This window comes from Anser brachyrhynchus (assembly GCF_964034855.1).
Source record: "Anser brachyrhynchus genome assembly, chromosome: 15".
In the NCBI taxonomy this organism is placed as follows: domain Eukaryota; kingdom Metazoa; phylum Chordata; class Aves; order Anseriformes; family Anatidae; genus Anser; species Anser brachyrhynchus.
The window spans coordinates 893,622-919,530 of NC_137733.1; the positions used below are offsets into that span (position 1 = coordinate 893,622).

The 25,909-nt window shown below is 37.6% G+C and overlaps 1 protein-coding gene across 10 annotated transcripts in view; it reads right to left on the reverse strand.

Moving 5' to 3' along the window:
* Window positions 1-25,909, reverse strand: part of CLEC16A (C-type lectin domain containing 16A) — a 109,725-nt gene that overhangs the window by 57,385 nt on the left and 26,431 nt on the right. For all 10 annotated transcript variants that reach the window (XR_013939716.1, XR_013939717.1, XR_013939718.1 and 7 more), the window contains exons 12-18: window positions 22,569-22,669; window positions 18,573-18,695; window positions 16,829-16,938; window positions 16,314-16,358; window positions 15,059-15,109; window positions 12,746-12,874; window positions 8,934-9,054 (exon numbers count right to left, since the gene is read on the reverse strand). Coding sequence is in view for 5 of the 10 variants with exons in the window: in XM_080556938.1 (XP_080413064.1) it covers window positions 8,934-9,054; window positions 12,746-12,874; window positions 15,059-15,109; window positions 16,314-16,358; window positions 16,829-16,938; window positions 18,573-18,695; window positions 22,569-22,669 (680 nt within the window). In the remaining 5 variants the exon portion in view is untranslated. The remainder of the gene's footprint in view (window positions 1-8,933; window positions 9,055-12,745; window positions 12,875-15,058; window positions 15,110-16,313; window positions 16,359-16,828; window positions 16,939-18,572; window positions 18,696-22,568; window positions 22,670-25,909) is intronic.

A 25,909-nucleotide genomic window follows, 5' to 3' on the forward strand; every position in this document is an offset into this window, starting at 1 on the left:
CACACTGTGTATTTAGCTGGCAGTCCAAGATGAGCTTGGACTCATCTGGCAAGCTGCAGATAGTTAATGTACTGCCTCTGCACTTGACATAAAGAACTTTTTCCAAAAGCACGCAGCCTTTTTGGTAAGAAATTCTGCTTTACTGCTTACTGGGCTAGACTCACTGAAAAGAACTTCAGAACTTCATACATGGTCCTTGACAAAACTATAACATACTCCCCACACTCACCCCAAGAATTTACAAAGCAATTTCAAACTTTACATAAGTCCTTTGAAATAGTTATATACACCATACTCTCTAGCCCAAGTGTTTTTGACAAGCTGTTTCAACCATGTTTTTGAACAGTCTAAGACTACTTTTGTTTCTCTTCACAATAAACATCTCTTTCAGAGAAGTTCAAAACTGTTCTATCGCTTGTGACTGCCATCTCTAGTTTGTCCATCAGAAGAAAACCTCAGTTCACCTATTAGTCCTCTTCATCAGGACTGGATTCTACCAACCTTCTTGACGAGGTGAGCACTGTTCTTCTTAAGAAGGTGAGCACACTGTTCCCTTCAGGAACATCAGTAAGGAACAAAAAGAACTGCTACGAGTGAGTTGCCATCTTTTATTGCAAGAAATACTAACCACTTTAAAAGAAGAATTCATCTTTAAAGGGTTTCTCACCACCAGTTTCAGATAAAGAAGTAGGTCTCAAGGATATTACTAATGGTAAACATATTTAAAAAAAAAAACAACTGTCACAAGATTCTGGAAATTTAGTGTCACAAGACACTGGAAATTTAGGAAAAAGGAAAAGAGGGTTAAGATAACCTTGGAAAAGGGGGAAAATACAGAACTGTATACAGATGAATTGAGAAGATAAACGGAGGAGAATGCCAGGGAGCACATTTCAGAATGCAAACCAACGGGCAAGTAATTTGAAAGATTTTTTGTTCTTTTTTTTTCTTCCCCAAGAACAATGAGATGAAAAATGTGAAAGATCCATTTTTTTTTAAAAATCAGTTTTAAAACTTTTTTTGAAATAAAACATGCAAAAACATCACTAACTTTGGAAAGAACGCAATAATCTGACCAGGTCTGAGTGTACTTGAACAAAAATCTAGCTGTCTAAAAATATGTTTACGAAAGTAAAATTTGCTCTGGTAGTAAACACAGAATTTTAAGAGCTTTTTTTTTTTTTTATCATTACTGTTCTTTTTCCTCTGAAAATTTATTTCTGAACAACTCAAAATAACTAAAAATAAGAGAACATACTATAAATGCTGATCATACTTGGAGTACTGCAATCAAGCAGAAGCAAGCTTGTTGCTAAACTTATTTTACTGTGAATACAAGACTACTGATTCCCAGGCAGAGGGACTCCATATTGTAGCGCTGTTTTCTGGAATTATCTTAAGACTGTTAAACTGTACTTTTAATAATTAAATTATTTAAAGATCTTGATTTAATAATTACTGTTACATGATTTAAACACCTTGATTTCTACAGGTATAAAGTTGTAAAATACCAATCTAGCATTTGCTTGTACTAAGGAGGCAGTTTAAAGTATTATAAACCAAAGCTAAAAATCCAGCACAGAACACAGCATCATCTCAAGTAAATCATCCTATAATTAACTATTAGTAAACCAGCAAAACTGTTCAGTTAAGCTCTTTCACATCACTACCAATAAGCATAAATCTAGATGTCACATACACACTACAGATGAGTTATGCCAGTAAGTCCAGAAAAATCTCGCCTTGTGAGGATGATAACGAGTAAGAGGATGTTCGCATTTAAAAGGAAATCTCTTCTGGAATTACCTATAAAAGATACATTTTCCTCTCAGATGCCTGTCAAGTTTCAAATATACTAAAAAAAATTTTCTTGTACAATGTGTGTTAGCATTCACCAACTTACTAGTGTAGGCTAGTGAAAAAAATTGAGTTTTCAAAGTAGCGTGAAACCTTCATGCTCAGTTCAGTGTTTCAAGGCCATCTGGAAAATGCACAAGACTAGTATTTATTAGCATCTATAGTGATGCAGGAAACCAAAAGCAGATATGATATCTCTTCTGCAAAATGTAAGCCTAAGATGACTAGCTATTTTTATTCAAAATGTATTTTTCACGTGTGTGTATATACATACATTCATATATACACGTGTATACAAAAAGCATTTAAACAGATGCCTTAAAAAGACACTTCGGTTTCTTAAATGCATCACAAAAATCTTAAGAGACGTATACAGAAAAACAAGCTGTCGTTTCAGTTTATCTAAAACACATGATTCTGCAGCAAACAAGAACAGACCAAAGCTTCGTTTTCAGCTTGCAATGAGTATGTGGATTTCAACATTTGCACAAACTTTAGACAGATCAGTTTTCACATCAGTAAATACTATCTACTGATGTCTGCTTTGCCATTTTGAAAAGTTCAGTTGTTAAAAAAAAAAAACTTATCACGGAAAGCAGCTAGCTGTAGCGGTACGGGGAGAAAAAAAATTGACCTGTGCTGTTCATTAAGCGATATTTGAATTAGCTTCAATGTCTGAAGGATGACAATACAGAAGTGGAGAAGCACTAGACTGGTTGCTGTTTTGCTGTCACTGCACCCTGACAGCAGACAGAAAGGCTCTCTGCGATAAACCACACCTGCTGAAACTCTCAGCTGGACAGGAAACTCCTGAATATGATAATTTGGAGAACAAATCTGGAAAAAAAAAATGGGGAGAATGCTCTGAGGAGGAAATATCTGCAGAAGTAAGGGGAATGATAAGGACCTTGTTTTACATACAGTCCTCCATAACAGGACGGTAACATGGGAACAGTTAAATTTTGATCAGGAAAGGCATCCCTGTCTTGCTGTAAAAGAATTTATTTTTAAGCCAATACCTTGAAGTGAGAAGGAAATGGCACTTTCATCACCAACTACACACCCTGTAACATCCTCCAAAGCATCTGTTCAACTCGCAAAATCCTGGTATTCCACTCTTAAGTGTTATTTAGGAACAGGAGGGAGAGATCACATATACCATTACCTTCCACAGACTTAGCAGAACATCTATGCAGAAGCATTTGCATCAAGAATGCAACAAGCCAAGCACCAGCCTAGGTGTTTGCAAGCACACTGGTTGAAATTGGATGATGTGCCACCTACACTACATTTTGGTCTATTCTCTTCTCCTCAAATATGACAACATGTTTAGGGATGAAACAGACAAACCCTAAACATCCCTACTCTGGAAAGAAAAAACTAATCAAAAACCTTTAGTACACTTAAGATAATTCTTACAAATATTTTTAAACAATTAAAAGCTACACATTTCAGTGAATCTATCCACAGTGAAATCTCTTACTGAACTACAGAAGGAAATTTTCATTTGCTTAGATATTTATGTCCAATTTAAATGCTGCTTACATAAATTGAACTGTTTCATTCCCCTGCCCACACTGTTAATGTTCATTAAATGGACCTGAAAGTAACTGGATATGGACTCACAAGGTAAGCTATCTTTCTTGGAAGACATTTGAATGGAAATATTATTATATGCCCTTCATAAAACCCCTTGTCAGTGTCTATAAATAAAAAACTATGGTGTTGGGGTGGGAAATAAAGAAGATCGTAGAACAGCTCGGGTTGGAAGGGACCTCAAAAATCACCTAGTTCCAACCCCCCTGCCATAGGCAGGGATGCCACCCACTAGATCTCGTTGCTCAGGGCCTCAGCTAACCTGGTCTTGAACACCTCCAGGGATGGGGCATCCACAACCTCTTTGGGCAACCTGCTCCAGTGCCTCACCACCCTCTGAGTGAACAATTTCCTCCTAACCTCTAATCTAAATCTCCCAAGATGAAGCCAGTGGTATCCAGTTCCAGGACAAGAAGCATTAAGCACAAATTGAAATACGAGAAATACCACCAAAGCATTAAAAAACACTTTTTTTTTTTAATTGTGGAGGCAGTCAAACACTGAAACAGGTTGTCCACAGTTGCTGAGAAGTCTCCATCCTAGAAGACACCCAAATTCCAAATGGTGAGGGATCCTGAGTAACCTGCTCTAGCTAACCCTGCTCTGAGCAGGGGCCTGGACTGGGTGACATCCTGAGGTCCCTTCCAACCTCAACTGTCCTAGGATAAGGTTCCCCAAATCTTTGTACACTTAATTAAAAAAAAAAAAAGTTGAATACATAGCCTGTATAAAGTCTGTATATATAGTAGAGAGGGTGAATAAGGAGATCTCACCATGTTACTTTTCCCATGTGTTAGCTTTCCAGTTTTAGTACAGAAATAACTTTAAACATATCAGCATTTACCTCTCAGCCGTGGCATTTCAAACATTTGTGACTAACAGAATCAACTGTCTGAAACCAAGATCAAAGCATCGAGGCTGCCAGTTTGAGCTGCCAGTGAACCTCGCACAAATGGTGAGCTCCTGAATAAGGTTAAAGAAGCCACCAACGTGAGGCACCTACAACCTCCACACGCAGTCTAAGGCAGGTAGTTACCACAGGATATGTAAGCGCAAAAGCTAAATGCTTTAAAAACTGTTTACAGTAAAAAAAATGCTGAAAAGTAACACTGTCATCCAAATGGCAGCATGCCCAGCAATATAAAGTGAATTTTTCTGTGGAATATGTGACTCACTTCTAAACGTACAGTCATATACAGAGCTAAGAACCCTGCTACTACACTTAAAGGTTTACACCGAACCTAAGTGCATCAAAATATTAAAATGCTTCTTTACAGGGAACTTTAAACTATCTCATTAAGCTCCCCTAAAAACCTCGGCATCACATTCAAGCAAAACAAAACATCCAGGTTGATAAGGTGAGTTTTGCAGAACTCTTCAAAACCAATACCGTTGCTGAAATTACCGGATCTTTTTAACTTCTATTCCTTCGTGACACTAAATGTTGATGAATAAGAATAATTTCTACAGATATCTACATGTTCAGAAAAAAATTGAAAAGCTTTGTAATAACAGATTGAGGGAATTTTTTAGATTGCTAATTATATCACCACCTTGAAGGTATCTAAGGCACACAATTTGAATTTTTGGGCTATGTTCTGCCAATTGCTATGTCTCTTCCTAAAATATGGCACCTATACAACATTTGTGTTGCACAGGTGCAACATTTACGTTGTTACGCTGGAAAGAATGAGGACTTCCTAAAATGGAGAGGAGTTACCAGATAAAATATAGAAAAAGAAAAGATTTTCCTATTAGGGTTTCTGCATGTTAATGTATGCAACTATACTCTGCTGATCTCTTTACTGAGTTTTGTTTAAATTTTCAGGTCTAGCAATCCATATTTTTTTTCCCTTTGTTGTTCTTTTGTACCCTGATACTTTGATGCCATGTCAGGTCTCAAAATGGTCTCTAGAACACCAGAATGCACGTTTCACAGGAAGGGCAACGGAATTTTTCTTCTCTAGGTAAATGCACATGTGCATATACATGTGAATGTATATTTCTCTAGAGAAATTTTTCTTCTCTAGGTAAATTCACATGTGCATATACATGTGAATGTATAAACAAATTTACAAATAATCGCTTCAAGCACATACATACAAGCACCATGTAACAAACAGTTCAAATACCATTATTCCTTTAGTCCACTGGCGAGTCCAAATTCACATTTGGAGTTAGTTACAGTAGAGCTGACGGCTATAAAATGCCCTAACAGAGCAAAGGAGTTTAAACCTACAAGGGCTGATGTTCTAAATTGATGGTAAAATTTAATTTTTATAAAACTTCTTAAGCTTCTTGCAATAGGCATTACATCTTTAAATTAAAGGGCATCTTATTCAAATTTAAGCTAAGTTTACAAGCAAACAGTTGTTTGCTTTCTTTTTTTCGTTACAAGCAAACAGTTGTTTGAATCCTTTCTATATATACTCTTAACTAGTTGTATCCTACACTGGAAAAAGGAAACAACTTTGGATACCATTAAATACACAGAGTATGTAGCAATTAATATGTAATTACATACATGTAATTAGAATTGTAAGCACTTATATATAGCAGAATGAAGGATTAGTAACATATGGTCTAATTACAAGTTCCAATAAAACGACAATTTGTATTCTGCATAAAAGCAACTGCCTTCGAAATGAGGTGTCATAAACAGAGACACCTACAATGAACTGCACAAAACACCTGCAGAGTAGTACACTGAATTTTATAACAAGAACAATCAGCACTTTGCTGGACTAACAGGCAAGCAAGGACAAAAGGTGTTGTTGTGGTGTGTTTTTTTTTTTTTGAGGGGGGTGGGGGTAGGAAGGTGAACAAATAACATTTGGAAAATAGTATTTCAATCAGATCTACCTTTTGTTCAGCATGTTGTTAGAAAACCTACTTCGTAATCACATTTCCAGTTAATTTAAGAAGAACACGTTTTTTTCAGTAGAAGCTGAGTCACTATTTCACTTCACTCTCTGAGAGAGAGTCAACACTACAATAAATATCTAACTCATCTGAAACAGGAAACTGGGTTAATTCTATACTACTAAACATTTAGCAAGTCAACAGTAACTTCACTATGGACAACCTTTTTTTTAACCTCATAACTAATAATTGAGAAGCGTGATAAACAGTATCATGTGCTGCTCATTTTCCTCGGGAAAGTTTTTTAGGAATTCGTTTTCCTTTCAAAATAAGCAGCAATGAAAGGTTTCAAAACTAGAACTAAAACCTTCAGATAGAAAACTGATTTCAGAGCTTGTGTAATGGTAAAGGTTTCTAAGCCAACAGCTGAAATTAAAATAGAGTAAAAATGAATACCCCTTTAACTTTTTTTAAAGTACAGATACATTTTTTTTTTAAAAAATCTGCTTCTGACAACATTTTGTTTATGGTAATGGTGGCAAATTATATGAACACTTTACATGTTGCTCTACCATTTTCTTGCTAAGCACATAGATCAGTTCCAATCTATTATAAAAAAAGCTGGATATACTGTAATACCTTAAACAGAGACCAAAAGGGATTAGTTTTCACTGGGGTCACTGCTTAATTCACCAAGCCAAAATAATACCAGTGAGAAGAAAAAAATACAACTATTGAAGAGCACTTTAAAAATATTTCCCCTCTATTCTTTCCTACATCGTTTAACTTGTACAGAAATTCAACAAATGGGAAATGAGTCAACTATGAGCCTACCACGCCACCAGCCATGCATCTACCAAAAATGCAAACATTAGACTGATACTTTGATATCCTTTCACTTTTTGAAGCCTAATACCTATATTCATTTATTAAAAGCTTATCCAATAAACTTGTACATTTCCATGTGTTCGGGTAACTGCTTGCATTTAACAAATAAATTAATGTCCTCTGACATTCAGCATTGCAGACAATTGTATTTTCAGACTGTAAATTCAATATGTTTTAATAATTTTTAAATTGTAACTATAATATATGTATATATTACGTATATGGTATGCATATACAAATGTGTAAATATATAGTTTAATATGACTTTTGTCCATTAAGCTACTGCACGGCACCTCTGATTTCACAAAACTTTTGCTTCAGTAACTTGATTTCAGTGTTTTTTCCTTCACACAGATGATTAACATTCTTGATGGATGTGATGCACTACAATGTCTCTGAGATACTGCACATAATTCTGTAACATCTATTATGGCAGCTAGGGCAATTCTTTTTCTAGTCAGAGCAGGATTAACAAACACTTAAACATACAGAGTCAAAAACGTCTGAAGTATCAAACTTTTCCCTTCTTTTGTAAGACACCTTCTAAAATTAAAACTTGGCAGATACATACACTATTTCCCCAGTCACATGCTCTCTAAAGCTATGGATGCTGCAAGTTTTTAATCAGCTAACTGCCTGAACAAAAGTTAGCTAAACACTTAAGCAATCGGCTAACACAAATATGTCAAACTCTTAAATCCTAATTACATAAAATAGGATTAATAATGTTTATATTAAGCACTACTTCCCCCCCAGCAAATTCCAGCCTAAAACACATTTTCCTACATATTCTAAGCCTTTGAACAAAAGCAAACATCTTGCACCATCGTAGGATTACCATAGAACAGGACAAGTTTCTGTTTCTCAAACAATGCCAGTGCTGGAGACAGTAAGACTACAGCTTTAGGATTCACGCCAAAGTTATTCTAGTACAGCACCATTCAGTAACACTTAAGGTCATCTAGAGATGCCTGTTTTGACATTAAGTGAACACAGGTATCTTAAATTTGCAGACACACAGTATACTTCATGATTCTATTCCTTCCAACTTTTTTTTCCTTCATTGTGGAGAACACAGTAGTTTCCCACGATACTGCAGAAGAAGGTATTTTGCCTTTACTTCATAGTAAGTATTACTTAACATCCCAAGGTCATTCTTGGCATTGCAGAGTGATTCCCCTGGGGAATAGCTCAGTGTGGAATGGAACTATGGGAGTGAAAGTTTCCATACGGCTATTTAAGTGTCACAACAGTTGTAAATAAAAAGAACTCCAGGGGGAAAACAAAAACCATGTCAGTAAACAACTCAGTGTAGCTGCTGGAAGTAATTACTTGCAGTCTTTTGAAGTTCATGCATGGTTTAAGAACATCTGTGCATTTTAAATAGGTGAAAGCAGAACAGAAGAAAATCCTTGTAGTATTAGTTCATTTAGAAAACTAGTATTTGCACAAGGATGTCAGATGACTTACTCCAAATCCCTTATGTGATAATAAGTAACCCAGGGTTTAAATATTAACAGTCTCTTTAAAAACAAAACAAACAATGCAAAAATAAAACTACAAAAAGTGTTCCAAAACCAGCAGAAGATAAACATAATGCAATCATCCATCGTAGTCAATTACATAACCAAGATTAATGATTGATGGTTTTTAACTTAGTGCAAAAAAAAAAAAAAAGCCAGCAGTTTTTCTATGCCATAGAATATTTGGGAAATTGGGGGACAACTTACTCAGGTCAAGAACATCATCTGTCTTTATCAGATCTTCCTCCCTTGTCAGTGGTAACTGAGTTTCTGGCTCATCTCGCAAGTGCAGTGATAATGAACGGAGCATAAAGAAAACTCTAATTGCCTTGAGAAATTAAAAAAGAATAATAAAGCATTACTGCACTCAGTAGTACATATTTTAGCACAATCTTACAAAAACACTCACTTTTACAACCCTTAAATTTGTTGTCATGCAGTATATCTTTTTAAATTAAGAAAACAACGTAATTTAAAAGTTTGTTAAAGATACAGAGAAGTTGAAGCACTTTATTTTCACTGAAGTAGAAGCAGCCGAGCTTTTATCCCACTGGCACACTTATACACACAGTGACCGACAGGCAAATGCTTACAAGAGACATTTAAATGAATACTAAAAAAATCGTCTTTTTAAATTGGCATTTTGAGACTGATTTTATTTACATGACCTGTATTCTACAGACAACTAAATCAACCTTCACAGACTCTCACATTTTGAATTTTAAACAGTAGAATAACTAGAGTTAGTAAGAAGAATTACTATGTCTACAAATTTGAGAGGAAACAGTGGGGATTCACTAGTTTTAATTTTTCTGTGTTCATCAACACTAACCACATCTAAGAGAACATTCTCAGAGACCTTCATTTATGTTCCCAAAAGGTCTACAACAGGGCAAAGCATACTGAAAGCTGCATCTAAGGAGCTTTCAACAGCTGCTCTGTGAAATTGATAGTCTTGTTTTGATTCAGAAATTAATGACATAAGGTATTTAAAGATTAGATAAAGTGGCAAAGAACAATCACCACTTTATTAGCCACATTCTGAAAGGCACCATTTATAACCTGTTCTGCTACAAGAACTATATTTTCTGTATAGCAAATGAAAAATCCCTTTTTAATACTACAGGGGTTTGGTGGCACCTTTTTCATTTTTTAAAAATTAGCTTCCTACATAGGAAACCTGTGGCATAGTGTAAAGTGACTGCTGTCTTACAGTAAAAGCACTGAATTCACGAACAGCTGCAATGCCTGGGAACTCCCAGCTTGCAGGAAGCATTAGGAAGCACAGTCTAAAATGCTTTAAGGGAAAACCCTTCACCTCTCTGTATTTTTAAATGCAACACAACTACTGGTCTCGTGAACCAGAAATACATTTGGCCATTCTTCACACTGGTGCTTTCAGAAACTTCTGGCAGAACAGGGACAAAGAGAGGGAAATCATATATCTGACTTCCATGATTTCACACCAGAGCAGACAAATTTGATGTGCTGTTGAAATCTATGCAGGAATGTGATTACTTGGGGCAAAGACTGTCAAGGCTATCAAACCAAAATTAATCAACACTACCTTATGAATAAGAGCAGAGTCAGTTTGTAACAGAGGACAGTTTGTAATGGAAAACAATCTCTCCCATTTTGGGAGATTGCACTCAAGGAAACCGTGAACTTACTGAAATTAAATAGGATTAATTTAAAATAGTTTTACTACCAGATGCTTCAAGACTAATTCATGGTACTGAGACCAAAAGCTTCTATATTCCAAACTGCACCATCCTTGCATTTTTGTTAACCCCAGAGTCATAGTCAACAGTTGTTTTTTTTTTTTTTTTTTTTAAATTCAAAGGGAAACCATCACTCAGCCTTCCACTTCCTTTCCCTCAACCCTCTTTCCTCCCTAGTGTTAATTTTCCTTGCATGCATTCCCTGTAAACCTGTTATCACTCATCTCAAAACATATTTACTGCAGAATACAAGAGCAGGAAATTAGCCCTTGCAAGAAAAAACAAGAATTCAAGAACGTCAGATGAAAAGGTAACTACACTGTGACTCCCACAACACTGATAGCCCTCAGTTTGCTAACAGTATCAATATAAACCAGAAAGCAGGAGATCAGTGACTTACTGTAACACTTTATTAGATCTCAATGTAGCAGCAGAGCAGTCCCATGGACTACAACTTTTTTTCAACCAACTTCTGCTTTCTGGATCAAGTAGAAACAACTATAAAAGGCTATCTACTTTAAAGAACTACGTGTAATAAGGTATACTTTGTGTCGATTCCTTCATTTAAATATGCATACCATATGCAAAAAAAGCACCAATGCACAGACAGACCTACCAATATTTCATTACATTCCCATGAAACAGCATTCTCAGATGCTATTGTTAAAAGCCTTTCTCAAAGTATTTGCTTGCTACGTACTCCAAGATGCAGAGTTCAAGACCCATACTGTTCATTACTTCCCAAATAGGCATATAAATGCACTTGCATTGGTCTAGGTGGCTGGTGACTGTCTAGATGACAGTACCATCTACAGGACTATAGTCAGAAGCAAGAAATGCAGCCAATTATTAGTAACTGGAATATCAACAATTCAAAAAGAGTATCTGTTTTTGGAAAGAATGCTTCATCAGGCAACAGTAACTGATTTCAGAAAGCAGATCATGAATTTCTGGTAATTTTCATGTTTTACATCTAAAGGGCTAGCTAGTTGGATTTTGACAATTCTTGAGAGAAATCTGGTTTCTGAGAGTTCCTCCTAAAAATGTTAAAATGAAAAAGTCACTTACAGGAACTTTCTATTGTAAAAGAAGTGAAAATTTAAAAAGATCTGATCTCTAAACCAAGAGCTTGTGATACAATCACAGAACGAAATTTCTTCACTTGCTAGCAAAATAAAGCTTTATAATTTTTTTTTTTTTTTTTTTAGTATCATGCCACAGGACACTCAGAATCAAGCCATTATCCATTTGAAACTGCCAGCAAAACTTCCAGCAGCTTAAGCATAAGCAGGAATGTCACAAGATGCTCCAGAAGTTCAGAATATTGTCACTGCAATTCAGCCTAGGAGCAAAGCTTAGCCAGAAGGAAGAAACTGTGGCATAGGAATTCTAAGAAATTTTAAAAGTTCTAGAGCAATGTGATCAGAGGAAGGAGTACTGACAAGAAAAGACAGCACACTCTAGGCGTTTCTGCTGATTAAAAAGACATTTCTATCTCTAAATTATAGGGATATTTGTATTTATTTCTGAATTTCCTGTAATTGAAGCGTTTCTTTCTTAATACATAAAAATACGGAGCAGTTTCCTTCAGAAAGTGTTTCTAGACACCATTCTGTTTAATGCTTCAGAGATAGTATTCTAGGAAGCATTTTTGCTTTCTAAGAACAATACTTTTGAAGATAATTCACTGTACTTTATCAAAAAGTTCCTGTGATAATAATAGTTGTACAGGTCAAGAACTGATTATCCCAAGAAAGTAGATACCAAAGTGGCTATTCATGTCAGTACAACCTCCAAAAATTGTCAGTCAAAAAAGGATTTTACTATCTCACTCAAAATCTCCATCCTGAATTGCTTTGGAAGATGAACACTCCTGAATAGAATTATGTTTTGCTATGTCAAGAAACACAAACAATACAAAGCAAACCAACCTTCCTGTGGAGATTCTTACTGTAGGAATACAATCAAAGACTGAGATACCAGATAATGAAAGAAAATGGATAATGTATTAAAGCATGCCATCAAAAGTCTTTTATGTACATTTCTTCACTGAAAAAATGAAAATCACAGCACAAGAACATATTGAGGTAATTAGAAGCGAGAAAGTAGAGAACAGGTTTCTCCACTGGGACAGGTAATTATTATATGTTCTACAGGGATCTGTCATTAAGCTTTTATGATTTTATGGATGAAGCTTCCAACCAAGCAGCTTTCAAGGAAAAACATTTGTATTTGTAGAATTCTTCAAAGCCTTTGGCATTAAACTGTCATTAATGAAAGAAAAAAAGCCTTACTTACTCTTCGTGTTCTTTCCACATCTCCACAAGGCAATCTTTTCACAAAATCTATACCAGTCAGTGGTGTCCCCGTTGGAGGCAACAAAATGGAGGCATCCATCATCAAGTACTCTACATTCATGGGTTTAATCTATAAAAATATTTTAACATTGATTATTATACAGAACAATGAAAGTTTGCATCTTTACTTTTAAATACTACCCATGACTGCATACATTGAGAGGAAGGGGTCAGAGTTCTGAGAATTTGATACCATCCATGTTGTTTTAAGCTCTTTACATGCAATTTCTATTTTATATTTGCTCATTGTTCCTTAACACTGTTAAAATTTCCATATTGAAAAACCACAGCAAAAAAAAACCTGAAAGATTAGAGTAGAAAAGCCATTTCATGAGTACTAAAAAGCAAAGTCTGTCATGTTTGATTTCTGTGACTGAAGCTGTGACTCAAATTTATAACTACTTCAATCACAAGAAAAAAAGTTTCTCATATCTTCTTCTCCCCAGAAAGAAAAAAAAAAATCTCTAACGATGCAGTAACTTGCAGACTAGGCATTTCCTTACGTCGTGCCACTAACAGTCTCTCCCTTACATGGTTGCTTATTTGCTTGATTAAATGATGTTTGAAACATCTTATCCTTCTGTAGTTTTGGACAATTTCATCTAAGGTCTATTACACACAGGAGACATAAGGTTTTTGCCAGAAAATCAGCTGGAATGACTAAAATAAACATAAAACCCCTTCCCATAGCTTGTAAAATATTCTGTGCAGAAGTGCAGTCACGTGGGCATTCTAAAACAGCCAACAGTAACTGGAAGCGTTCCTGCTCACTTTGCCATGGTCACATACCATGAAAGAAGCAGACTAAAATAAAATCCAGAATTTTTACAGCAGTCTTGAACTGCTGCTCTGCAAAAAATACAAGCTCAAAAATAGTCTCTAGCCAATCCTTCTGATCTCAGAACCATCATTTTCAGTGTCAAAAATGCTGGATTAACAAAATAATTTGTAGAAAAATACAGAAATCTAAATAGATGACAAATGAGAGCACAAAAGTGAAATTTCTATTTATAATGCCATTCTCATGACTGCATACATTGTTTTAAACAGCATTTTACTTCATAAAGATGAAGAATGTGGGTAAAAAATCATTGAAAACCAAAATACAAAGGACTACCGTGTTCAGCTTACTTGCTCCCGTAAACCGTCATCTACAGTTGTTACTGAAGGAACGTTTTTTCACTTCTTTGTCATTCAGATAGACCAAATACACTTCTGCCTCATAGAAGCTCCGCACCATGTTATTTACATACCTCATCTAGTAAGACTACTTCAGCGTTAAATCATTGCTTAAATTAGCACAGCACATTCTTTGCTAGCTAGACAAATAAATACGCTTTAAGGCAAACAGAGTTAAACTTCCAAGGTGAAGCTCCATCTTTTAGAGTAAATGAAAAAAATCTGCAGTCTCAGAAATAGACACACACATACAACAGGAAAACCTACACGCATATTGAACTTGTGACATGAAAACAGTGCAAATTGCGGTGGCAGTTTTCACACTAGAAGCACATCAGTACTTAACTACTAAAGAATTAGATATTGATTAAACAGTTCTATTATTTGAGTTTGAAAGATACTGCAAGGTGCTTCCCATATTAAAATATTTGTTGCAATATGCAAACTGTAGATTGCTCTTTTTCAAAAAAGAAAAGATGCTAATGCAACCCCTGCACAACAGCTAGAAAAAAGGATGCCTGCACCTGACAATTCGATTTTTACCCAAACACTAACCTAACAATTTAAACAGTTAATTATTTTTAAAAAGCATTTATAGATTAAGTATTAACTGAGATTAAGGCTAGCAATCTGTTAAAAAATTCCATGACAGTGCCCCACAAGCTGTTGTGTAGTGCTGGCAGTACATCTCCTTGACGGGACAAAGGCCCCCAGTTCTCCACTAATAAGTAAGGCAGCACCACTCAAAACTTGTACGGTTTCAAATAGACATAGGACGATTTTCATCACTTTAATAACTGGAAAAAAAATGAATTAAATGTCTCAATCCCTGGATCAAGTAGTTTTTGTATACTGGCTTTCAGAAATTATGAAATAAATAAATTAAGGGGCTGTGGAATTTCATAAATGATTTATGGAAGTATAAGACAACTTCTCATAGAGGAAAAGACAATTGCTATTCTACTCCTAGATATAAGGATATCAGTGTATTCAAGTAGTTTTCAGTGAGTACTTGCTCTTGCTCCTGTGTTACTGGTTTGGAAGACTTCAGGGGGCTGAGAAGGGTGTCACTTACCGTCATACTCCGGTATTCATCTTCAAACATATCCAGAAAAATTTCTTCTCCCTTTCAATAAAAAATAAAAATAAAAAAGGAACATGGACATATCATGAATCCATGAATACGGTTAAGTAGCCATGTTTGCTTTTGTTTAAGTGTGCATTGGTTGTAGGTGGCAAGGTGTGGGCAGCAGGGGTGGCCTCTGTGAGGAGAGGCCGGGGCTGTCCAGTGCTGGACACAGCCAGCACCATGTAGCTCTGACAGCCCCACCACACGGGGCAGCGGAGCCAGTCAGTGACACTGGGGGTGCCTCTACAAAGCAGATCAGGGCAAAATCCTGCCCAGGAGAGAAGGTGGGATGTAGAAGAGCTGGGAAGGAAGAAGTGAAGTCAAGCTTGGGAAAAGAGGGAGATGTGGTGGAAGGTGTTGTTTCAGTTTGTCTTTGTTTCACATTATCCAAATCTTTGTTAATTAGCAATTAATTAATTTTCCCCAAGTCAAATCTGTTTTGCCCATGACAGTAATTGGCAAACAACCTCCCTGTCTTTACTTCCACCCACAAGACTGTTTTGCCATCTTCTCATCTCCCTGCCATGTTGAGGAGGGGCAGTGCGTGAGCAGCTGGGTGGGTGTCCAGCAGCAGGCCAAGGTCAACCCACCACAAATTACCTTTTTTTCCTAAGTTAAAAATAACCCTGCACCTTCTTCTTCACAAGAACTTAACAAAAATTGGAAGATATTTTAGACACTCGAAACCTGTTACAGATTTACTGCTCCTTATGTAGAAGTTCATGTCTAGGGCTAAGTATTTTATTTCTCTCATTGTTTACAACATTAAAAAAAGCAAAAAGCTGCAGAGGTCTCAAATAAAAAAAGATTAAGTAAAGTTTTATGTCATCATTTAGACAAGACAAACAAAAAGTAATGCCAAAAAGAACCACCTTCCATATTAACGTCAATAACAAAGTTCCAGAAACTTTCTAATAATGTGGCTCTGTTCCATGAGCTATATAGCAGTTGCAACAAAAAGCACATCTACTCATTTGACCTCCAATGCAAACTCTACGGGACTTCTCGCATCCTTTTTATGAAGTACATCAGTGGGGTATTGAAAGGCAAGGAAAGAGAGGAATCCTCCAAACACCTTCTTCCCTGCAATAAACATGTAGTTCCCATCTTAAAAAAGTGCTGCCTTGAGCACTGACAATGGGCTACGGAATTTCTTTTAATTCCACATGTAACAAATTTTATTAGCACTTCATGTATATACCTTATAGAAACGACGAAGGAGATGAACACTTTCTTCCCTTGCACCCTAGAAAAGAAAAAATAACTGTGTTTCAGGGAGTAAATATACTCTTTACTCAAAGTCGTATTTAAAGAAAACGCACCCAAAACTTTGTATAGAGACTATCTATTAATATTCCCATTTCATAGCCTTCAGCCCAGAATTTGATCTAGCACTGTTCTTGCACTTACAAAAATACAGCTTAGCTGAGCTTGTTTGTTTCAAAAGTAATTCCCTTTACACTGCTGAGACATTGACATACAAGTTTCAGAAAAAATGAAATTAACTTTTCAAGTAGAAGTAATTATCAAGGAAACAGCAAAGCTGAGAACTGAATAGGGGGCTATTGATTCTTTACTTTCACTGCACAGAATCGCCAATAGGAATATGTTAAAATTTCATATGCTTATTGCAATCAAAAACGAAATATTTGTGCAACTATACAAGACTCAAAGACAAGTAATGCTGGAAGTGGTATCTGAAAGGAAAGTACTAACCTCAAGGCATGCAAGGTGAACGTCTTTTATGATGCTGCCATTTTTAGAAAACACAAGCTGCTTCAGCAACAGACAGCCAAGTTCTAAAGTTGCCAAACGGATTTTTCCATCTATGAAAAGAGAATTTCAATATACAAAACAGTAGCATCTGTCATACACACCCTGCCTGAGAAAAATGGGTGCTGATGCTGACATACAATGTAGATGGCTATAAAAAGAGAACTGGAGGAGTAATTAGTAAGAAATTTTAAAACAAAACTATGCAACAAGGTGGCAATAAAGATGAACATCATCAGAAAAGCCACTGAAACCAACATCTTAATTAACTGGAAGCACAGATTGAATTACACTAAAATGAGGGAAGAATCATGGATGATTGGCACGGATAAAGTTACGAGACGAAATGAGGTTTTGTATACAGCATTCTAGTAAAGTATAGCTTTTCCTTAAGTCCAAAGGATTTCAGCACAACCCACGCAACTGAGCCATGTTGGAGCAGTTCCTGAAGAACTGCAGCCCCTGAGAAGGGCCCGTGTACAATCAGTTCAGGAAGGACGGTATCCCATGGGAGGGACCCCACACTAGAGCAGGGGAAGAGTAAGGGTGAAGGAGCAGCAGAGACCGAGCGTTAAGGACTGATCACAAGCCCCATTCCCAGTCCCCTCTGTGCTGTTCATGGGGGAGGAGGCAGAAGAATCAGCAGTGAAGTGGAGCCTGGAAAGGAATGGGAGGAGGTGGTATCATTTTATTTTTTTAATTTTAGTTCTTACTGCCTTACTCTGTTATGTACTGGCAATAAATTAATCTTCCCCGAGCCATGTCTGTTTTCCCCATGATGGTAATTAGTGAGTGATCTCACTGTCGTTACCTTGACCATATTTTTCTCCCCAGCTTGCCAAGTGAGAGAGTATTTTGGTGGGCAATTATTTGTATATACACCATTTAATCTGTATCTAGCACATCTGCTAGATAGCTAATATTCTGTAGATCAGTCTTGCAAGTCAAATAAGCATTAGATTTTATTCTGCAGACAATCAGGAACTTGACCGTGAGTCAGTTTCAGGGGAAAACAGTTCCACTCATTTAAAGTTTTAGCAGGGGAAGTGCAGGGGAGAGGAGCTGTGGCTTGAACAAAAGTTGTGTTTCTATGGAATAAGACACTGAGCCTTCTACCCTCATTTTACAAAGAAGTTGAAGTTAAGGAAAAAAAACATTTTCTGCAAAACAATTCAGAACTGAAAATACAATCTGTGATTAAAAGAAGAGCATGGGAAAATTTGCTAACACCTCCAGAAACAAATGACACCTATAAACAAAGGACATCAGTTATTTCTTGAATATATTTTTGAAGACTACTCCTTCACTGGAACTACTGTTACAAGCAAAGGTGCCATACATCAAGTTTTCAGAATGAAATCCTACATTAAGCTGCAGTTACTAGACATCTCACCATTCCTTGCTCAATGTTTTGTTTATTCAAAAAAAGCAGAAAGTGGGAAAATTAAGGCAGACCCTTGTGAAGTCCTGAGCATAAAAACGACTATTCAGGTTGCTCAGCAACTGAGGAAAAAGTTGTATTTGTTTTTCACAGCCCTTATTTACTTATTGTTCAACAAAGAGCATGTTAAACAGATTTTCTCCTCATACACAGGCAGCTAAGTAGCTGCTTTTTATTTTAATTTTATTTTATTTTTTAAGTTTGCAAACATTTCAGCTTGTTAAAAAAATATTGTAAACGTGATACCTGGTTGTGCAGCATAATTCATTATCCTGATGAGCCCTTCTGCAAGTACATGATTATACGAATTTCTCTCTTCAGCATGTTGTGCAGGAAGTTGAATTCTCTCCAACTTGACTGGGTCAATTCCTTTTGTAGGGAAGGGAGGTTAGTTAGAAAACAGGACTATACCTCAAGGTAAGTATTTAATAAACTGCAACAGTTTTCTTGGAATAGTGTAATTAGTGATACAAAGAAACTCAAAACCAACTTGCTTAGTTATCACAAGGAAAAGGAAGAACAAAGACTAAACACATTTGTGGACCACTGAACTAAGAGCCTTAGAAAAAGCCTAATGGGTGAAGACGCTCCAATCCCAAAATGGTTAGTGACATCCAAACTCATCCTTCCTCAAACTATTCCCGTTTAATAGAAAAAAAGCAAGCAAGGTTATTTCTCAGAATAGACTGGTTACTGATAAGACCTCATAAAGTAAAAGATAGTCATGGATTGCTCAGGAACTCCTTGTTCTTGTTTTAAGGAATGGTAATAAAGATCCCTATAAAACAGAAGATGACTTTATTGTGGTTTATAGTTTCTTCTAACCCTGAACTTTTAGTTTACACTAGGTCTTCTATCACTGATACTGAAGAAAGAGAGGGAAAGCGAAAGCATTTAAGGAATGAGGGCAATCAGCAGAATGTTAGTGTTTACAAAAATCTAACAGCTTAAAGAACTACAGTTTTCCTTCCGAAAAGTAAAGGTCCTTTTAAATAACATTTCTTACAGATTATCTATAAGCAAACTAAGCTCTCACAGAGGGATGTCATCATTGCCCAGCAGAAACACATTAAGGAGACTATGATGACACAATGCAAGAATGAAGCAGGACTGAGCAACTCAACAAATCGGCCAAACTGAAATCACAGTGAAAAAATTGGTATTCTATCAGCATCTTTCATTTGGTTGTCTGCCTGCCAGGGATGCAGAATTCTGCATTCCTGAAATACTGCACATGCTCTAGCAACATACATGAAGGGCTCCATTTGGGATAAAAATAACTCTCAGATGCAATTTGCAAAGAATCTATTTAGCTATATATGCATTCCTCTTGGGATTCTTTCTTCCTGTTCATGTGGGTATTTCTTGCTGGTGAGAAACACGCACATATTCATTAAACCCATTCAAGAACATGGACCAAAACATAGATTCAGTGTCAAAATGGAAACGCCCCAGTCAAAAGCCACAGAAGGGTCTCTACATTTAGTGACAGAGACTGAGAAAGGTGCTCCTTTAGAAGCAAGGCCTGAAAGCAGAGTTTTCATTGAGCTAGGACAATTCTGATTTTTCTCTTTTTTTTTTTTTTTTTTAAACATGTCCTCTTATAGTCTTCATAGAGTGCCAGAATGAGAAGGATGGGGGGTGGGTGGGACATGATGGTGGTGAAGTTCAAAGTGACCAACAAGAGAATCAAAAACATATCTGAAACAGCCAGGATACTGAAAATCTGCAAGTCACTTTCCTTTGGTGTAGAAAGGACAACCCTGTGTTACGTTCAGTCACCAGAAGTCATCCCAACTTTCTAGTTCATCAACTGTTTGAGCTGATTCAAGTGCTCACTAGAGCATTTACTGTCTGTCAGACAGACAGTGAATATCTAGACAGATCCTAGATAGGCGACTCCTAGAGATTTATCATTTCCTGAAACTGAGAAAACAACTCTGTCACTCCGTTTTTGGAGAGAAACCTTCAAGCCTCTTTATAAAGAAAATGATCCCTGGCCCATATCTTGGGAAAGACTGCAGGCAGGCAGATTCTTGCATTCTGCTGAATTCAGATATAAACATTTGCTGTACCTCAATCCGGAGGCACCTTCCAAGACTGACACTAAATCTGGTTTAGAAATCTAAGAATTCTGGTTTAGATCTGCAGAAGTTCCTGAGCTTGTCAAGAACAACATTGAGCTCTTGCACCAAACAAACACTAGAAATCAACAACTTATAAAACCTCCTCCTCTTCAAGATGCAGAGACACTGATTCTGTAGCCCTCGTATCTATTACATGGCACAAGAGAAATCAGTCAGCGGAAGACAGAGAAGACCAAAATTGGATGTTATTATCTGTCTAGCACCTAAGATCTAAGGGCGAGGATGGGGTAAGGGGAAATAACTTCCAAAGAGCAACAGAGTAATGTAAATTGTTGACAAGGAAAACCAGTGAGTACAGCCTAAGGAATTTTTCACTTAGAGACAGTTGATGTGACCACCAAAGAATGAAGTGTAGATTTTAACCCCTTAAATATATAAGAGGTATCTGCAGTTTTAGGGCTGGAAACTCTTAGCCTGTAAAAGGTAGGTATTTCACTGCCTGTTGTATTTCTCTTGGTAACCCTAGAAATTTAGTGAAAAATAAACAGCATAAGAGATTGCTGAAACTAGGCAGCAAGACGCAGCATTTGCTGCATTCCTCACTGTTTACAGCAACACTATAGATGTAAGCAAATAATCTTTGAGATGAGAGGATAGATTTTTTTTTCCTGGGAACAGGATCTTGAAGACTGAGTTTAATTATGCTGAAAGCAAATACAATGGCCTGAAGGATCTGTTATTTTATAGTCTGAAATAGAATAATTCTCAAGAAATATCACCCTTGAATACAGCCTTACTCCCTTATGACACAAAGACTTCTGGGGACACTCTGAAGCTGCACAGTTATAACTACTGATTTTGGCTAATCACAGTTTCAGCTACAGAATCACAACAGAAGAGAATCCATCTTTGAAACGGGGATTTTCTAGCACAGTGATACCCAAAAGTCCCTCAGGGGCAGAACATTTTCCTAAGAAAGTGTACTGGTTGCAGGATTCGTTTGTTGATGGGCAGGGAATCAGAGAGGTGCAAGTCAGTAGGCTAGACCATGACAAGACTGTTGTGCTATCTTTGGTGATATTAGTTGCATTACCAGCTTTTGTCATAATAGTCTGTCAAAACCCTGAAATTATCCCTGAACTGCAAATAATTTCAGAGAGTTATTCCTTCATTACCAGAGAAAATGAAAGGAGAATAGGAAGGATTCAGCTTAGCTATTTACACCATGAGTTCTCGTTCCTCAACCCTTATCTCCACTGTAGTTGACCTTGAGAGGTGCCTTGAAATGAGAAAAAAAATCCTTCCTTTAAGCTTGCTACCAAACATGATGTTCTTTTGCTCAATTTATTGGAACAGTGGTTCCAAAAAAAAAAAAGTTAGCCATAATCATCCCTTGGAAAAGGCTACATATTCTTAAGCAATATGAATTATAACGAACTACACTTGTAACACAGTTTTGCTAGTTTTTACAACAGTCCAGAATCCATAGGAGATTTGCAGAATGCCAGTGTTCTATGCCATAACACAACTCAACTTGTAAAATCTCCTTGAGCCTTCAATCAATTATGTCTTGTTAAGACATTGTGCACACTGGATGAAGAGGTTGTTGAGGAATTAGACAGCATAAAAAGACTTACTGAAGGACTGTCAAAGCTGAATAGAAACAGGCATCAGCCAACTGTCACAGTCAGATCTGATTCTCAGGCCTTGTGCATTTATGTAGATGTTTAAAGTACACAAATACTTACTATTTACACATGGGGACAAGTTTTACAACATTTTATACTTGAAGTACATGTAGCAATCACACTACATGCAAAGTGGGGAAGAATCCTACCCAACATATATTCAGACTGAACATAGCGAGCTTCATCTGAATTTAAAAGATCTATAGTGAAACATGATAATTCTATGCCAATTTCAAGAAACCAACGAAGAAGAGTTATTTGATGTTCACATAGCTTTCTACCAACACCTGCCTAAAAAGGAGATCCTTAGCAGCTGTTTTTTACTTACAGCGTACTTGTCCCTCCGCCATATCATGTAAAGAATTTCTCACTGTTTAAGACTTGCATAAACAAACTACAAGCAGATTGTGCATGTCTAAAACCACACATCTCATTTAGTTTTCTCTGGAAGAAGAAACATTGCTTACCTTTGTTGTGTGACATTGCATACAGAAGACAGAGCACAAACAGGGCATAGTAATCGTCTTCAGCACAGTCCAGTGCATTATAGACCATATCAAGAAAAGGCCTGCAGAAAGGAAAAACTTTGAAGTGGTCAAGAAAAATCATTTACAGAAAAATCAGTAACTATCATTAGCTACATGTAGAACAGAAAAGAGAATCTACAGCAATGCACATTTTCAGGCATTAAAACAAAAGTTAACCTGCTCAAGAGTACTCAGATCAGGGCCATGTCTTGTATTACATTCTGACATTAATTCAAACGTTTTAACAGGAATTGTTTCATAGTACTTTCCCAAGAGCTACTTGTTCATACATTTACTGAGTTTGTTTGTAGCACTTTTATGTAAGCATGTAGAAGCATTGTACAGATTAAGTGTATATACACATAATTATCTTCAAGGAGCTACCACTGTTGCATAAAAAATAACTAACTTAAAATCCATATACTAAACAAGAGTTGAAAAGTTTTTATCACCACTATAGCAAGAAAGCAGTTTTCACAAACAGTTTGGAGAAAGATAAGTTATTCTAAAGCAGTCAAAAAATTTAGAATCAAAAAGGTATAGGAAAGAAAAAATGAAGAAGGAAAGAACATTTGAATGGAAAAATGAAAGCTTTGGGTTGCAGATGAGTTTTGTTTTCCTGGGTTTAAGCACGAGTGATCTGTGACACATACTCAGGAAGCTACAAACAGTGGTGAACTCATCCTTCACCTGTATCCTTAACAGGTAAGAAAAATCAATTTAATCCAGAAGATGTTTGGGTAGATCAAATGTGGCCGAGATTCAGCTGGTATTAACCCAACCTTAACTGCAAGGCAACTTGGTTTCTTGTCTTAAACTGGCTTGCATCCAGCCAGCTCAAGTAAAGAGCACAAGTAGAAATTAAATTCTTTGATGTACTTTCACAGGGTAAGTGGCCAGGATGGACAAAAAATGACGAAAGCCTCACAGTCAGAAGAAGAATAAAGTTTAGAACTTAGACTGAAAACAGAATTCCCACCTGTTGATTAAAGTAATAAAGGAATAAAACCCTTATGCTACCTAACTCAACAATAACATTCAAAGCCATAAAACAAATATATTTTCCCCATCTCTAGACTCAGCAGAGAAGAAGCGGCCACTACAAGCCCATCATGTTGGTTAGCAAAAGGTCAGAAGAGCTATCAAAGATGACAACACAACATACTTCCATATCTATTTCAGACTCATGTTACCTTCATGGACACACTTTATGACTTCAGCTGAGTGGCTTACGTAATGATGTATTTAGCACTTCCCTTCAGTTCCAAACACATTTGTGTTTTCGTTTACTAAAACAAAGCTATCACAAGAATAACACACTGTTCCTCTGCACTTTTCATGACATCACAGCCATGTGTTTGCGCATTTCTGAAGCTGGATTTATAGAATCATAGAATATCCCGAGTTGGAAGGGACCCATAAGGATCATCAAGTCCAACTCCTGGCACTGCACAGGTCTGCCCAAAAGTTTATACCATATGCCTAAGTGCACAGTCCAATCTCTTCTTGAATTCAGACAGGCTTGGTGCAGTGACTACCTCACTGGGGAGCCTGTTCCAGTGTGCGACCACCCTCTCCGTGAAGAACCTCCTCCTGATGTCCAGCCTAAACTTCCCCCGCCTCAGATTAACACCATTCCCGCGGGTCTTATCACTGGTGTTTAGAGTGAATAGGTCACCTGCCTCTTCACTCCCCTTCGCGAGGAAGGGGTAGACTGCAATGAGGTCCCCCCTCAGCCTCCTCTTCTCCAGGCTGAACAGGCCCAGTGACCTCAGCCGCTCCTCATGTGTCTTCCCCTCTAGGCCCTTCACCATCTTCGTCGCCCTCCTCTGGACACTCTCCAACAGTTTAATGTCCTTCTTGTACTGTGGTGCCCAGAACTGCACACAGTACTTGAGGGGAGGCCGCACCAGTGCAGAGTGGAGCGGGACAATCACCTCCCTCGACCAACTAGCAATGCCGTGCTTCATGCATCCCAGGGTACGACTGGCCCTCCTGGCTGCCAGGGCACACTGCTGGCTCATATTCAACTTGCTGTCAACCACAACCCCCAGATCCCTCTCTGCGGGGCTGCTCCCCAGCGTCTCATCGCCCAGTCTGTACGTATAGCCAGGGTTGCCCCGTCCCAGGTGCAGGACCTGGCACTTGCTTTTATTAAACTTCATGTGGTTGGTGATCGCCCAGCTCTCCAATCTGTTCAGATCTCTCTGCAAGGCCTTTCCACCCTCAGCCGAGTCCACAACTCCTCCAAGTTTGGTGTCATCGGCAAATTTGCTCAAAACACCTTCTAGGCCTACATCCAAGTCATTTATAAAAACATTGAAGAGGACTGGCCCTAAAATGGAGCCTTGAGGGACCCCACTAGTGACCATCCGCCAGCCAGATGTGGCCCCATTTACCACAACCCTTTGAGCCCTGCCTGTCAGCCAATTGCTCACCCATCGTATGACGTTTGTGTTAAGTTGTATGCTGGACATTTTGTCCAGTAGGATCCTATGGGAAACCGTGTCAAAAGCCTTGCTGAAGTCCAAAAAGATCACATCAGCTGGTTTCCCTTGGTCAACTAGATGGGTGATCTTATCATAAAAGGAAATCAAATTTGTTAGGCAGGACCTACACCTCATGAACCCATGTTGGCTGGGACCAATGACTGCATTGTCCCCCAGGTGCGCTTCAATAACCTCAAGGATCATCTTCTCCATAATTTTACCAGGCACTGACGTGAGACTGACAGGCCTGTAATTGCTAGGGTCTTCTTTCTTACCCTTCTTGAAAATTGGCACAACATTTGTCAGCTTCCAGTCCAATGGGACCTCTCCAGATTCCCAAGATCGTTGAAAAATAATTGAGAGAGGTCCCGCGATGACATCAGCCAGCTCTTTAAGCACCCTGGGATGGATCCCATCCGGACCCATGGACTTGTATGGATCCAGGTGGAGCAGCAAATACCACACACGTTCAGGGTCGATTGGGAGTTTGCCATTCCCACTGTCATGGTCCTCCAGCTCAGGGCACCCAGGGTCCCGAAGCCCATCATCAGCGTTGAAGACAGAGGTGAAGAAGGCATTAAACGTCTCTGCTTTGCCTATGTCATCCTCTGTAAGGAGACCCTCCCCATCTAGTAGCGGACCTACGTTTTCTTTGGTTCTCCTTTTTCTATTCACATATCTAAAAAAACCTTTTTTGTCGTCTCCCACAGACATGGCCAGCTTCAACTCTAGTTGGGCTTTGGCCACACGAATTTTCTCCCTACAAACATGAACAGCATCCTTATATTCCTT